General features: G+C 58.9%; 1 protein-coding gene across 4 annotated transcripts in view; it reads right to left on the reverse strand.

The window, feature by feature from the left end:
* Positions 1-16,508, reverse strand: part of TRAPPC9 (trafficking protein particle complex subunit 9) — a 161,561-nt gene that overhangs the window by 29,187 nt on the left and 115,866 nt on the right. For 3 of the 4 annotated variants that reach the window (XM_059672369.1, XM_059672368.1, XM_059672371.1), the window contains 2 exons: positions 10,721-10,874; positions 5,752-5,842 (listed from right to left, as the gene is read on the reverse strand). The exons of the other annotated variant lie outside the window; for it this stretch is intronic. In XM_059672369.1, coding sequence (XP_059528352.1) covers positions 5,752-5,842; positions 10,721-10,874 — 245 coding nt within the window. The remainder of the gene's footprint in view (positions 1-5,751; positions 5,843-10,720; positions 10,875-16,508) is intronic. 4 annotated transcript variants of the gene reach the window in all.

A 16,508-nucleotide genomic window follows, 5' to 3' on the forward strand; every position in this document is an offset into this window, starting at 1 on the left:
TTCTATTATAGAAAAAGGGCGAATAGCGATATTAAAATATTTCTTCTAATTAATTTCCTTTCAATGTGTATGAATTCACACACTGGACCACTAGTAGTATACATGATAATAGTCTTAGAAAATAAAAACACATGTGCGATTGGCACCAGCGAGAGCTTTATATGTACAGTTCATGTGGGAGTCAACGTTTATTTTTAAATCGCCAGTGCTCATCCTATGTAACGGTCGGTTGTTCAGTTGGACCAACGGTTGGTCACTTAGCCTTTTATATATATAGGTTATCTGTCCAGGTCTCCGAGAGGCGGGGCTCTGCCTCCTCCACAAACATGCCGTGAGACTGTCAGGCCCACCTGGCTACCTTTGGAGCCAGGCCAGCTCCAAAGGCAAACCAATCAGTGAAAGAAACAGGCGGAGGATTCTGAGTGTGGGGCATGGAGCCACCGAGGGGCAAGCAGCTCAGTGTGCTCCCGTAGCGGGGATCGGACTCCTGCTCGGATCCCTGAGCTGTGGCCACGGGGCCCAACGTGGCGGGCGGGGGCTGACTCCCAGCTCCAGCATCTCGCCCGGTCCCTCCACTTCCTGGGCCTCAGATCCGACCACTTCCCAGAATGATCGCATCACCAACACTCAGGCCCACGTGGAGGTCCAACCAGGTCCTCAAACCACAGCTTCCACTCCACTCCTGACCCAAATAAGGCCCTGGCAGCCTGCAGGTCATTCTCGTGGCCCAACCTCGCACCTGCCGTGAGCGCCGAGGGAAAGCCCCGCCTCCCCCGAGGTTGGCCGGTGCTTTGCAGTTAGTTGGTTTTCTCTGCCGCTGCTGTCAGGCGTTTATAGACGTGACAACTCTGTGGGTGGGGGATGTGTGGACCCCACTGGACCCCACTTCCAGGGGTCAGCTCCTTCCTGTCTGCACCCACAGGAGCCTGAACTCAGGAGAGTGCGATAAACATTTGAGAAGCAACAGTGGTTTTGCCCCAACGAGAGCCAGCGAGCGAGGCGGAGACCCGGTCTGTCAAGGTTGGGCACACTGTGCGCACCAGCACCTCCTCCACACTCTGCCCCACACACTCACGTGCGCCCCCCTCCCATGTCGGCTCATCCCGCCGTCTCTATCTGGAAGCCTTGCCCTGCTCTGCACATTGAAATCCCGCCCCTGCTCTCAGCCTCACACGTGGCTGCCTCCAGGAAGTCCCCTGGTCAGCGGTCCACCTGACAGGCACTTGAGCATCCCCACCTCGTTGCCATCTGAGAGCCCACACCAAGCCCAGGGGCCCGGAGCTGCTCCCGGCGGGAGCAGAGGCACCTCAGGTCCCTTCACCCCCCAGTGCCTGGCCCTGGCAATGCCCAGGAGGTGGCACTGACCTGAGCCCGGATGCCCCCACGTGGCTGTGCGACCCCGTGGCTTGCTGGAGGCCGGCTCACAGCACGCGCAGCTCCCCCGCTCCTCTGCCAGCTCCCGCCCACCTCGTTTCCATGTTTAGAAGCAGCCATCAGTGCTGCTCACTGTCCTAATGACCCACAGAGACACTTCGTCAGCGCGGCTTGCTGCTCTCATGAGCGCCCGGAATGTCTGCATGAAGCTCAGGCTCCACACATAGAAGGGGCGTGTGGGTGACAGCCTGCCGCGGCTTCAGGAGGCAGGGACGTGAGTGCCTCCTTTGAGCCATGGCAGCAGGTTCTGCACCCGAAAGGGTGACCCCCAGCGAGCGATGCTGCACCAGGCAGAGACAGTCCTGCCTGCAGCCTGTGCCCCTGCACACCCAGAGTGGGAGCGACGCCAGCGCTGCCCCACGCAGCCAGCAAGCTGCAAGGGACAGAGACGAGCCTGGCCGGGGCCCAGGCCCCAGAGAACACGGGTGGCACGTGTGTGGGAAGAGCCCGGGCAGAGATAGGGAGCACGGTGGAGGGGCGAGAGGCCAGCAGGGGTAGGTGTGGCAGCCCGGAGGCCCCTTTGCTTTCTGGGCAATTCAGTTCTGAGGCCATTGCGGGGGTGACAGGGTGGACAGGGAGGGTGTGGGGGCACCTGCCCAGTAGAGCCATGAGTGCGGGATGCCAGCACCTTGGAGAGGGGCTGAGATCCTGGAGAGGGGAGGGCCGGTGGGGACAGTGGTTGGCACCTGGGGGGACTGACACATCAGTGCCTGCACTGCAGGCCATGAACGCCGCCTTAGCCGGACGGGAGCACAGTGAGGGCCGGGACGCTCCTGTGGTGTCGGCTGGAGTTAGTGGTCGGTGTGCGACCGTGGCTGTCAGTATCCGTAGGAGGACAGAGGTGCTGGGGGGTGTTCCCATTTATACGTGCGTGTCTACTTCCTGGCCCTGGCCTCTGAGATGGCGTGGGAGGAAGAGCTCCCCAGTAGAAAGGGCCTCCCTCCCGTCTGGATCCTGGCTGCTGAAGACCAGCCTTCACTAAAGGGACCGACACACCGGGAAGATGGATGGGGGCAGGGGTGCAAGATGAGGCTGGAGCATCTTGTACCAGAAAGTGAGGCAGGGCTCACAGAGCGAGGAGACGCGTCGGGGGCAGGGGAGTCAGCCTGAAGGAGCTCCCACTGGCGGAATCTGAGGCTATCTGAGCATCACCATAAATAAATAATAGCAACGTTTCAGCCCTCTGAGTACAACAGGGACTGAGAACCCGCTCAAACTAAGTCAATGGACAAAGGGAAGTGGAGGAGTCGCATGGTTACACAGTTGCAAAGCACTTTCCCACAGAGCACCTACTGCTCACAGAGCCAAGGGGAGCTTAGGAGGGTGACGACTGGCAGCCTCCGCCTTAACCCAAGGACCAAAGGGGCTGTCCCTGACAAGGGGCACAGGGCCCGGGGCGCCTGAGACACGTGCCGAGGACGCAGCGTCGCTGGCACAGACGTATGCACTGAATCGCATCGCCAGGGCCCAGACCCACACGCGGACCGAGAGACATTCTTGCAGTAGCCGGTGGGTCTCTGTCTAAAGGGACGGAAATCAAGGGCAGAGGAGTGTGCAGGCCCAGGAGGGCCGATACGTAACTGAATGCGACAAGTGATTCTGCATGAGGCCGAGGGTTTTTAGGTGTAAAAGACACGGTTGGGACAAGTGCCACTTGGGTGGGTCCAGAGGTTAGCTGCTGGCACTGGTGCGAGTCCCTGGCCTGACCGCTGTGTGTGGTTATGTAGGACACTGTCCTCAATGGTGGCAAAGACACAGGAGAAACTGGGGACGAAGGTGCATCAGGCCAGCTGCTTCCTCTAAACCGGTTCAGAAAGCAATCTCACTACTGCACTTGCAACTTTTCTGCAGTCTGTGCACAACAACACGGTTATTTCTGGGAGGAAAAAAAAAGGTGGATCCGTGCCTAACTCCTTAGACCTTAATACATCCAGACGAATAAAAGATCAAATGCTAAAACAACTCAGCCAGGAGAGTGCGAGGAGAAAATATGGGAGAATGTTAAAAATATATTTCGAGATGAGGGAAATCAAATATGGTACAAAAACAGATTTTGCCCAGCCAGTGTGGCTCAGTGGTTGAGCATCGAACCATGAACCAGGAAGTCACGATTCGATTCCCGGTCAGGGTACATGCCCAGGTTGCAGGCTCAGTCCCCAGTAAGGGGCAAGCAGGAGGCAGCCGATCAATGATTCTCTCTCATCATTGATGTTTCTCTCTCCCTTTCTCTCTGAAATTAATAAAAATATATATATTTTTTAAAAACCAGAAGATTTTTTTAAAGAGATTGCTAAATTTAAAGTAATTATCTTCCCACTTGACTCGTTTTTGTAAGGACTGGCTGTGGACGGGGACACTTGCTGCAACAATGTTTATGACGGAAAGACTGGAAACAACCGAAGGTGCAGAATAGAGAAACTGCCTGCTCCTATGTGGGTTAGAGCACGTGCCTGCCCTCGCGCTCAGCTGCTTCCTCACAAGGCGCTGCGGGCGGCGGGCTCCAAGTCGATTCTCACCTCCGCTTCTGGGACACCCGCACGAGCTCCCTACGTGCACGCCAGGCTGTGGGTGGTGGCCGGTGACCGACCCGGTCCCCCACCCACATCAGACTGGAAGTGTCTAAAATCAGGGATCAAGTGTGACTTATATTTGGTTCCCAGCACTTAGCATGGCACCTGGTGCAGAATGGATGGTCGATAGATAGCTCTTTGCTGAATGAATGGATAAACCCATCAATCAGAGAATCTACCAGCTCCATGTAACCTCAAGCAACATAAACCCGAGTCTGTTTCCTAATTCGTAAGAAAAGAGAATAACAATGACGACCTCACAGACTTGTATGCGTTGCACAAACTGCGTGGAGAATTTGGTTGCCGTGTCTTGCTCCCCAAAAGTGTAGGTGTGCCATTCTCCCTGAAGTAGGGCAGTGGGGTGCCACCACACAAGGCATCCATGGTCACTGCCTCCTAACGGGCATTCCCTCATGCCGAGGAGCGCCGCCCACACACACAGCTCGGGGCCCAGCTCCAGGTGCCAGCTGCCCAGTGGCTATTTGGGGAACATGTACTGAAAATATCCTTTCCAAAATTCAGGTAACCCCTGATCTGTATTCACAGGATGGATGTCAATGAAAAAGAGCGCAGACCAATCCCTGATGCATCTGAGAAGCTCTGAGGAGAAGTGTTACCAGCTGCAGAGGCGGTGGGAGGCCCAGCGGCGGGGCTTTCAAAGCAGAGTAAAAAGCAGAGTAAAAATCGCTTAGCCCATTAGTCTCCAGTACCTGGTATCTATGGAAACAACTGGAAACAGGCCTCAGAACCACCATCAGAGAGCATGCTAGCTCTGCGGTCCTCCCACCTGGAAGGGCAGCCTTCCGGGTGCAGGACGAAGGCAGGAGCTTCTAGGGAGCTCCCGCCATGGCGTGGGGCCGTCCTGCACCCCACAGCCTGGCCACTGCAGTCCTGTCCCGTCTGCCTTGCCTCCGGAGGCACTCACAGTACCAGACCCCCTCCAGCAGCTCTGCTTGCCCCACTCCACAATGATTCCAGCGGCCCCGCCACCCAGGCCCACCCCCACCTCTGGGAGGTCGGGCACGGTGGGGTCGGGGCACATCTCCCACCCCCATGAGGACCTGGTGCCCCCAGCATCCCTGGCCTAGAGAGGAGAAACAGGCTCAGAAGGCTGGGCCGCCGGCCCCAGATGTCACAACTGCCGATGCAGCAGAGCCAGGACGGAGCCTCATGGCTGCTGCGCCCTCTGTGCCCCGAGATGCCGGGCTCCTGTTCATCCCTGAGCAGATCGCAGGATCAGCTGGGAAAGCCTCTTAGGAGACGCTCTGCTCAGCCGAGGGCTATGGCTGCTATTAGAGGCACAGACCCAGTGCCCGGCGCACGGTCCCAGGCCGGCCCCCAGTGGCTAAGCTCCAGGGGAGTCTAGGTGTTCACCAGACACACGCTCTTCCCCGCTGACCCTGTGGAAAGCTGCCAGCTCCTCGGGAGGGGACGGAGGGAAGGAGGTGACACTCCTGCTCCCCCACCTCCCCGGTCGCTTAGAGTCCATCCCCACCACAGCAGACACGCCCATCAGACAGGTGCCGCGAGGAGGGCGGGGACTCCGCAGCACCTGGAACCAGAGGCACCGAGCACACCTCATACCTGGGGTTTGGTCACAGGTCTGGCTGCGAGGACACTCAGGTGAAACACAGGCACCAGCCTGGTGGCGTGGTGAGTCCCCCCACGCCCCCAGGTTCCCATGGTGACCTCAGCTGAGGGCAGCCCCGCAGCGGGCAAGGGCGAGGCGCGGGCGGGGCGTACTCACCCCACTGCAGGGGGGCCAGCTGCAGGTGCTCCAGGGCCAGCTGGTTCAGGACGCCCTCCACGCTGGCCTCGCCCGTGCGCTTCAGCGAGGGGTGAGCCTCGGTCAAGGAAAACACGGCTCCTGCTGGGCCCCGGGACAGGAGGGATAGTGCTAGAAGTCTCTGGATAGACTCCCAGACAGGAAACCACCTGCAGATATGCAGACAAGCCCTCCTCCAACCACCAGAGACCCCTGAGCGTGCGGGACACAGGCCCCTCCTCCGACCGCAGACCCCGCGAAGGAAGCCCCAGCCGGTGAGGAAGCCCAGGGCGGCCCGTGACCCCCAGCTATCCTCGCTGGGGACGCAGAAATGGGGTGTCTTCCTCAATAAACACCACCAGGTGCGTTTCTGACACGTGTGCATTCCCGCTGGCTTCCTGTGTGAGCTCTGCCTTGTGGTGTAATTACACGAGTGTGAGAGATGGGCTCTCTGGTGTGAGCTCGTCATGGAGCGGGTACTGGCAGGTGGACTGGGACAGGACTGAGGCTGAGAACCGGGGCGGTGTGGGGGCCCTGAGGAAATGAAGCCCCTAATGGGCTCTGCTCTCCCTCCTCTTAGTGCCACGTGGTAGCTGAGCAGGGGGTGTGGAGACTGAATCCTGGCACCACCACTGGTGAGCGGGGGTGGGTCTCAGTTTCATCTGTAAAATGGGCTCAAGAGCAGCACGCCTTCTCAGGCTCATGGGGAGTGAGTGTAACCCACAGGCAGCGTGGGTGAGCGTCACCCCGTGGGGAGTGCTAACCCCACTCTCATTCTCTCCTCCTCCCCGTCTCCCCTACTCTCAGGAACACGGCCATCATTTCTGTGGCCTCAGATGCCACAGGGACCGACTCCGCCACAGCCATCTATCCGTGTTTCTCTCTCCCAAAGATAACTCTCTCCCCAAGAAGAGCTTTCCAGGTGAAATGCTCTCTGCCTCATCACACGGGGCTGTGTGCCGAGCTGGTATCACTTGGCCCTGCACTGTGACTCATCGCAGAGCCTGGGACACTCTCGCAGGCGGCCGGGATGCGGCACTAAGACTGGCCCCAGCCACCGCAGCTTGCAGGCCTGCAGGGGACACGTGTCATCAGCCAGCTCCATCTGTGGCTGTGTCCCTCCCCTTCTCAGGCCACCTCTCAGCGAGGACACCCGTCTCAGTCGAGGGGTCACCGTGCGGAGGTCCCGCAGGGGGACAAGCATCTGTGGGGACACAGCGCCCTTGGCTCTGCTGTCTTTGAAAAGCCAAAGCCTCTGTTCCTTAAAGGAGCCAGCCCAGCGGGAAGCCTGTCGGGCACTGGCGTCTGGGCGTCTGTGACCTCAGAGATGACCTGCACAGCCCCTGTCCTGGCCTAAGGCGGGACAGGCACAGGCGACACCATGGACAGGGCAGGACCAGGGGCTCCAGGGCCCCACGCAGCTCTTTCCACCACTGCCAGGGGGGCCCACAAAGCCCCCTCCGCCTCCACGCAGCCCACAGCCAGTGGCTGACTGACAGGGGAGGGTGTTCAGTTCCCACCGGCCTGCGGGGACTCCGGAGAAACAGCCACGCTGTCCTCAGGGACCCTCCCCGGGGAGAGGCCGCGCTGGCCCCTCCCTGCACCCCGCAGCAGCCGGCCCTGTCCTGTACCGCTGGGGGGGGGGGGCAGTCGCCTGTCCACGTCCTTGTTTAAGGCTCTGTGACGTGGCATCTTACCCCCTCACTACAGAAATCGCACCAGGTTTTCGAGGCGGGTTGAGCGTGGGGCCTGCAGAACGGAAGTGGCGCCCGCGAGCCGCGCCCCACTGAGGAGCTTGGCAGTGATTCGCTGGAGGAGCGAGTCAGAGTGGGAGCCGCTGCAAAGCTGCCAATGGCTCTGGGGCTTTGGGAACCGGGCCCGGAGCACACTTCTGTATTAATTTGCTTTCGGGCGGCAGCCATGGAATTCTACAGCTGAGCTAATAAAGCTAATTACCTGCCTCCACACCCCTTTTCGGCCCCAGGAGCCACCCAAGCAGTGTTGTGTCTGGGCCTCAGCCACGCCGTCGCGTCCTGCTGCTTCCTCTGCCGCCGCTGCAGCCAAGGCGACAGTCCCAGCGCCTGTGCTGCTCCTCCTCCTCACATACACAGACCCTGGCACTTGGGGCCAGAGATCAAGAACGGTGATAATGGCGATGATCCCTACCAGCATTCCTACCAGCAGGGCGTCTCCGCAGGGCCCCCACGCGAGGCCTGCGTGCAGGACGCGTTTAACACACATCTGCTCCACTTAATACTATTTTCACCTTAGACTTGAGAACATGGAGGGTGGAAGGTAGGGACTGCCATTTCCATTTTAAAGAGTTTTTAATTCAGGCCCTTGCAGAGACTAAGGAAGCTGGCACCGCAAGGAAGTGGGGGGATCAGGGCAGTCTGACCCTGGAGCCCCACCTGCAGACACAGGAAACCTGGACGCCAGGAAAGGTGGGGACCCCCCCACACACAGGGCCCCCAGGCGCTGGGCCCACCTCTCCTCCAGCTCCCAGGACAGCCCTTGGGGACTCTCCATGGTGCTGAAGAGCCTGCCTCCCCTTAAGCCAGTGGTTCTCAACCTTCCTAATGCCGTGACCCTTTAATACAGTTCTTCATGTTGTGGTGACCCCCAATTTCATTGTTATAAATTGAACATAATTAAAGCATAGTGATTAATCACAAAAACAATATGTAATTATATATGCATTTTCCGATGGTCTTAGGCGACCCCTGTGAAAGGGTTGTTCGACCCCCCAAAGGATGAACCCACAGGTTGAGAACCGCTGCCTTAAGCCCTTTTCTGGTCGGGGATCTGGGACGCAACAATTAAGTCTCCAACTAAGTCACAGGTCCTTGTCCCCCAGACCTGCTCCTGTCCCTTCGGAGGGCAGGGAAGGTGACCCTGGGGCAGGGGGACTGTGCCATCACTGTCATGCGACCCAGGCTTTGCAAGCCTCGAAGCCACACCCGTGTGTAACGATTGACAGCCCTGTGCTGCTGAACCAGAGCGAGTTCCCAGCTCAGGCAGTGTCTGACCGACAGGAACCACAAGGCCCCCAGCCTCGCCACTCCCTGCCGCAAAGGCATGGCTCAGTTACCAGGAGTCACTACAGGTCGCCACACCTCCTGCCTGTCACAAACCCTCGGGGGAGTGAGCCAGGACACCCAGCATCCAGCGCTGCTTCCCACTCCCTTGCCTGGAGCCCCCTTCAGCCTGGCCTTTCTGGTGACCGCCCACCATCTCTGGAGCTCACCTCCACCTTATCTGGGACGCCCTCTCTGATGCACCCCCAGCCCTCCCTCCTCCCTACACTCTTGCTCAGGTGTGCATGCGCCCCCACGTGCCTCCCCTGCAGGGCCTGAACCCACACAGGGTGTTTACTGACACCCAGTCCGTGCGCTGTGGGGGTGCTGAGGATGAAAAGACCCACCAAGATGAGGTCCCTCCTGCTTTAAGGAGCCCAGTCTACTGGATACATCTTATCTCACTGGCCATCCATAACTATAATTACATTTAATTATTCATCAGTGTTTGTGCAGGGCCTTTTGTTCACAAACATTTGCACGCACACGTCTCAGTTAACCTACTTGTCTTGGGAATTGTGAATGCTCGCTCCGAATCTTTGAAACACATAGCGAGATGCAGGGAAAACACAGAAGGTTCAAACACCTTCGCTCCCATTGTCTGCTCGGCCATCAGCAGTGAAATATTGGGGGATGTGCTATAATCAAAGGGCCATTTGAAGCCACTGAGCAGCATTTGAGATCCCATCTGCTTATGTGACTGAAGTTCACCAGGACCCCGTCGGGTACTTTAGAGAAAATGATGGTTCCATCAGTCCTCCCGCTGGGGCCTGTGCTGCCCAGTGGGGGGCCGGACTCTCCCGAGCCCACCTCGCCTTGCCCGGGGGAAGCAGCGCCCTGCTCTCAGCGCCGGCTAAGACACATGGCTGTGAGCCCAGCGGAAAACCCTTCACGGGTGCTCCCAGTGAGCGTCCTGGAGAGGGTGCTGGGCTGGGGGCCGCTCCTCGACATCCCCCAGGACAGCAGCCGTCGGCACCCATGCGCCAGCTCTGCAGGAACCACCAGTGCAGGGGCTCCGCCCAGCCCCACTTTAGCCCAAATAAATGAGCAAGTCGTCATAAATAGAAGTTATGCTGATGGAAAGGTGCTTAGGTAATCAGTGGGCCTCTTCCCCCGACTGTCTCCAGTCTGCACCGGAAACTCTGGGAGCGTTCTCATCACGGCAGGGCTGCCAACGGCTCGGCTCAGCGCCCCGGTGTCAGAGACCAGTGGACAGGGAGTGCCAGGCAGTGCACTGAGCTGCCAGGGGAGTTGCAGGGCGCATTGCTGTGGGGCTTGTGGGCTGAGGACCTGGAGAGGTGAGCATGGGGCCAGGTGAGATGAAGGGAGCACTTCAGGGCAGGGAGTGTACCAGGTAAAGGTGTGCCAGCAGGACCTGTCACTAACACAAGTATCCACCCTGGCAAGAACTCTGGGATCCAAGGCCGGCACCTCCAGCCCAAGACCTTGCCTTGCCCTGAATCGGTGCTTCCTTCGGGGGCCTTGCAGGTGGTGAGAGGCAGAGAAAAATGCCCTCTCTCCAGCCCTCTCTCCCAGCCATGGCATTTCTGAGCTACTTGTGGCAAAATGCAATAGCTGCCCGGCCAGTGTGGCTCAGTGGTTGAGTGTCAGCCCATGCACGTAGAGGTCGTGGGTTCGATTCCTGCTCAGGGCACATGCCCAGGTTGCAGGCTTGATCCCCAGTGTGGGGCATGCAGGAGGCAGCTGATCAATGATTCTCTCTCATCATTGATGTTTCTATCTCTCTCTCCCTTCCTCTCTGAAATCAATAAAAGTATATTTTTTAAAAATGCAATACCTAACCCCTCATGAGTCCCCTCCATGGTCAGAGAGCCCGAGCAGGGGCATCGAGAGCCAAGGCCGTGAAAGGATATGATCTGCCACCGGATGCCCAGCTTGCTGTTGATCTCCAGGCCGCGCGCCTCCTGCCTCTGCTCCTCCAGCTGCTTTGGACTCGCAAATTGTCCCTTCTCCCCAGGGGACTCTGGGAAACTCTCAAAGTTGAACTTGTCCACCTGAATCGCCATTCTGAGAGAAGGGGACACAGCAGAGAATTAGTCAGGGGGTGGGGGTCAAGGTCCTCGCTGGCGTGGGAGAAGAGCACGCCAATGTGAGACGACATAATGGGTCATTATGGCAATTCATGACGGGTGGTTTCGGGGAGATGAAATAACAGACTCCCAGGGTAGCTCCAGCTTCAGAGCTGGTTCAACACACAGTGTAGGACTGAATCCTCGGTCACAGACTCCCACCTCGCGGGAGGCTTGGGCCCCAGAAATGGTACATCTGGAAGAGGACGGGACAGACAGGGCCTGCTGTGGAGAACCTCAGAGACTGGCACTTATGCAACCTGGGAACCCCAAAGCCCCTGGGATCTGCAACGCACCATCAGAGCCCCCTGTCATTCCTCATCCTCGGCCAGACAGACTGGCTCACACACACCACGCCTCACCGGCCCCCTGCGCCCGCCTGCCCACTGCCAGCCCCTGCGCCCGCCTGCCCACTCCCAACCACTGCGCCCGCCTGCCCACAGCCAGCCACTGCGCCCGCCTGCCCACTGCCAGCCCCTGCGCCCGCCTGCCCACAGCCAGCCCCTGCGCCTGCCTGCCCCCTTGTCTTAAGCCACTTCTACCCTACAGGTTCACGCTCTAGTGTCACATTCTCTACAAGACCCTCCATTCTGTTGGCTGACCAAGCCCATTTGTAAGATTCTGTGCAGATTAAAGACGATGGTGGATACAAAGTGGCTGGCACAGCGCCCAGTACATGAGAACACTCAAAATAGTGGCTGCCATGGTGACTACTGACCCCACGTGCAGAGGGAGAGACCCAGGTGTCGAGGAGGTAAGGAGGCGCCGAAGAGCGCGCAGACCTGGCCTGCAGTTCCGACCCACCCGCCCACGCTCCCAGCCCCTCCCAGACCATCCCTGCCGCTAATGATCCCGTTCATCTTTGATGAGTCAGAGTGAAGTAGAATTAATACGACGACTGACTGCCAATTTTCATGTTTCATTTTATGGCCAAATGTGTCAGTAATAGTCAAGAGCTGGCACGAAAGAAAGGTGCTGAGATGTTCAAAGAGTCTATTAAAGAAAGCGCTGGTCTTAAATGCCGCGTCGTGTGATTCAGTCTTTAAACAGCTGAAGACCTCGCCCCAGACGTCTTAACGATGACATTTAAATACAAACCAAGGAATCGGATTTAGAGGGGCCCTCCCCTTGGAAGTAAATTGAACTTCCCTTGGGAGGTGATGGATAGTTAGGAGGCGTGACCTGCGGGAGTCCCTGTGGTGTGTTACACGGGAGTCCTTGTGGCGTGACCTGTGGGAGTCTGTGTGGCGTGACCTGCGGGAGTCTGTGTGGCGTGACCTGCGGGAGTCCGTGTGGCGTGTTACACGGGAGTCCTTGTGGCATGTCCTGCGGGAGTCTGTGTGGCCTGTTACACGGGAGTCCGTGTGGCATGACCTGCAGGAGTCCATGTGGCGTGTTACATGGGAGTCCTTGTGGCATGACCTGCGGGAGTCCGTGTGGCATGTTACACGGGAGTCCTTGTGGCGTGACCTGCAGGAGTCAGTGTGGAGTGTCCTGCGGGAGTCTGTGTGGCATGACCTGCGGGAGTCCATGTGGCGTGTTACACGGGAGTCCTTGTGGCATGACCTGCAGGAGTCCGTGTGGCGTGTTACACGGGAGTCCTTGTGGCATGACCTGCGGGAGTCTGTGTGGCGTGACCTGCAGGAGTCAGTGTGGCGTGTCCTGCAGGAGTCTGTGTGGCATGACCTGCAGCAGTCTGTGTGGCATGACCTGCGGGAGTCAGTGTGGCGTGTCCTGCAGGAGTCTGTGTGGCATGACCTGCGGGAGTCTGTGTGGTGTGTCATGCGGGAGTCTATGTGGCCTCTTGCTGCTAAGGCAGCTTCTGCTGAATCCTCAGGTGTGGAACTAGCTGCAGGGACCCAGGAGGAGACCCCAGATGGTGCAGAGGAGGCACCTGTGCATGCACTATCTCATTTTACACTTAGGGGGGCCTGTGTCACCACCCCCATCACAGAGGGTGAGCTGAGATAAAGTACTGTACTGTGGTCACAGGAGACAAAGAGCCAGGCTCTAAGGCAGCCCTCTGCTCATGGCCCTGCATGGACGCTGGCTGGCCCCTCCCCACGGCTCCACCCTCCAGACGCTAACTCCATGCACCCCTCAGACCCCGCCAGGCAGGGCCTTGCTCAGGGGCCTCACTGCGCCCCACCCCACCTGCCTTCCTGGGGAGACAGAGCGGAGAGATGGACTGTCAGGTGGTGGTCAGAGCTATGACACAGGTGCTCAAGGTGCTATGGGGTTGCAGGAAGGGACAACCAGTGCTGCCGGGCAACCTCAGGGGCAGCTGGGAAGCCGGCTGGTGGAGCTGAGGGGGCAGGGCAGGCGGGGGGCCAAAGGGGGGCCATGCCGGACGGGCTTGTCATTGCCAGGAGCGGGATGTGGTGGAGCGGGACTGTGACCGCCGACCCGGGAGTCGCTCAGGCCGGACGGGGGACACGGGGAGGGGCTGACGGGACCAGTTTTCAGTGCCAGGGCCCCATCCAAACCAGAGCCGCCAGCAGGAAGACAAGTTCCCGAGGCGCAGCTTCTCCAGGGATTTATACGTCGGCATCACCTGAGTATCATCTGTGTGCAAAGTAACATTCATGCAACCTTCAACAAACGGCTCTGTCAACAAAACCCCAGGACCTATTTATAGAACTCGGGTTGAGAACTAAAGGAGACGCCTTTAGAAAATAAAAACTAGAACCCATTTCCAGAAGCCAACATTCCTTCCAAGAGGCTTACGTACCAGGGAGGCATCAAAGCTTCCCAGTGACAATCCCTAGCGCTCTGCGGCCTTTCTCGGGGCTGGGCACTAAGCTCCCTCCCCTTGCGTCCCGCAGGGGCTGCAACGAGGAGCCGCGCCCCTGTGCCAAGCCGCTGGAGCTTCTCCCCCTTCACCCGGTGCAACCCGAGTGTAGGCAGGCGGGTCCCGGTTTACAGATGGGGGACCGAGGCTCCAAAGGAACTGCCAGTGTCATGAGGGGTGCAGACAGGGAGGCAGAGGCCTGGGAGCCAAGATCCCATGAGCAGAGTCAGCGGGATGCCGGGAGAGGAGAGAGGGGAGCGGCAGGAAGTGTCCGAGCCCAGCCTGAACTAGGCCAGCGCTGACGACGCGCCTGCACGGCTGGCCACCTGTGCCGGGGGAGCTGCAAGGCAGCAGGCTGCGAGCAGAAGGGCCAGGAGGAGGCCGGGATGGGAACACGGTGGGGCCCAGAGGTCTGGACGGGGCACAGCTGGCAGTCAGGGGAGGTCTAGGCAGGGAATGGCACCACTGGCAGCTGGAGTGAGGTGAGGAAGGGTGGCGCTGACCAAGGTGCTGAATTCAAGGAGCCTGGCAGGGCCTGGTGAACAGAGCCCAGGAAGATCCTGGAGACCTGAACCTGAGTGGGAGGGGTGGGGAGAAGTGGGGCTCCTCAATGGCCAGGCCTTGGCCTTCTCCCGGAGGTACCCACATCAGTCCTCATTATTTCAAAGACCAGCTATTCCAGTGCAGCTCTTGGCATGACTGCACCGTCACCGAGCCAGCAGGACACACCAGCCTGCACTCACACCACCAAGGGAGGGGCCAGAGCAGCTCCCCGCACCCTGACCACGCGCCAGGGCATCAGCCTCTGGGATCCGGACCCCACCAGGGTCTCCCCCGCTCCCACCGCCAGCATCACCCCCACGTCTTGCTCATTGAGACGGGAACACTCAGCACCCGTTGGTCTAGCCCAGGTCTCGGCCCCACCTTCCCTGCTAAGCTCCCCTCCCACCCCCTGTGCTCCCAGTGTCTCTGATCAAGCTCATCAAAAAGCCCAGCATCGCAGGCACAGGTCTTCCCAGCGGGCGGAGAGAGACGATCTGTCCTCCCCTGCCCAGCGGCCGGAACATGGCCTGGCACAGAGTAGGTGCTGTAGAAACACTGGCTGAGCTAAGAGGCACCAGCAGGCTTGCATGTGGCTGGAGCCTTCTCCTCCCAGAGGGAGCTGCTCAGTGCAGAGTTGATTGGCTAAGGAGGGAAGTGCCCCATTTTGTTAACAAAATGCCTCAATCATACTAAATCAGTTGCCATTAGTAAAAAAGGACTATTACATCTAATTACACATTTCATCGATTCTGAATTAAACCTCCTATTCCCTAAATTAAATGAGAAAAGCAAACAAGAACAGGAAACGCTCAGATTTCCCTTGCAAACCATCGAAGGGTTTGTGCCAAGCTCGGGGAGGGGCCCCACATGTCTGCTTGCCCCCCCTCATGTCCAGAGCTAGGGGCTCCAGAGACACGGACACCTGGACATGCACCCACGTCTGTGTCACTCGGGGTCGGTCAGTGGCCCCCTGGAGCACTTTCTAGCTGTAAGAATAGGGACGAGCTGAGAGTGCAGTCGTGAGGTTGAAGATGCCGCAGGCCACGTGCTAAGCACCGAGCAAGCACGCCAACAGCGGTACCTGGCCTGTGGAGTGCTCACCTGAGACGGGGACGGTAGGTGAGGGGCTCTTCCACCTGGCAGTCCTGGGTGAGGAGGTCCCGCTGTCTGTCTAACCTTCTGTTACCCATAGGTGACACAAAAGTGACACCTAGAATTGCAGATGACACAGTGGGTGTTGAACAAGTGTGGATCACCTGGACATCACAGATGCGCTGGGTGAGGGGATGATGCTCACGGGGGGCTGTGCCCCTGGGGTCTTGTGCCCTGTTTTAACTTGCATCTACCTCCCTCCGACTCCTGCAAGGGACAGGCTGTGGGGCCTGGGCAAGAGCCGTGGCCGCCTGGGGTTGGCCTGTAATGTCAAGAGTTGTGAGAACAGCTAAGTGCCTGCTAGTGGCCTCTCGGGCAGCCTCCCCTCACAGGTGGGCGGCTGGCTCAGATCACATCGAAAACAAGGGCGGTCACGGCGAGATCAAAGCTCTGGCATGAGCTCTGGTTTCCATTCAGGAGGCCAACAGCAGCGCTCGCGGCCTCAAGGAGACAGAAGCGCTATTTATACCCAACTTGTTCCGACCACGGCGCTAAAAGGGCAGAAACGTCACAGTGACGAGATGAACATTCAAAGACAGCCTCGATCCCCCCCGACCTGCCATACAGTGAGAGGCGCCCACGGGGAGGGAGCTCAGACGGGAACGTTCCCGGAAGAGGCTCAGAGAGGAAGGAGGCAGAAGGAGGCCATGCGGGCCAGCAGGAGGAGGATGACACAGAGGTACCTCCAGTGCTCACCGTGCGGCACACATGTGGTAACCTGTGGACTCGCCACAACCCACCAGTGCCCCTGACACAGAGGCAGAAACCAAGGCAGGGCAGGACCGCGCCTGCTAGCATCGGCCCTCAGGCACCAGAGCCTTCTGGCTTCCCGGCTCCGCTGTTGGGCGCAGGCAGCCAGCCCTGCTCTCACCCTCCCACCTCCCAGCTGCCCAGGGGGTCCAGGCAGGGGCCTGCAGACGATGCCAACCCCACCTCCACAATCATGAACCTGGGGAGCTCGGCCGTCCGCTCGGAACAGGAGGAATGAGTAGTAGAGGACGGCCTCAGCCTGAACACCCGCCCTCAAGGACCATGTTACCCAATCCTCACAGCCCCTCAGGAACAGGTGTGACACCCGTTTCACAG

The sequence above is a fragment of the Myotis daubentonii genome, chromosome 17 (genome assembly GCF_963259705.1).
Source record: "Myotis daubentonii chromosome 17, mMyoDau2.1, whole genome shotgun sequence".
NCBI lineage: Eukaryota > Metazoa > Chordata > Mammalia > Chiroptera > Vespertilionidae > Myotis > Myotis daubentonii.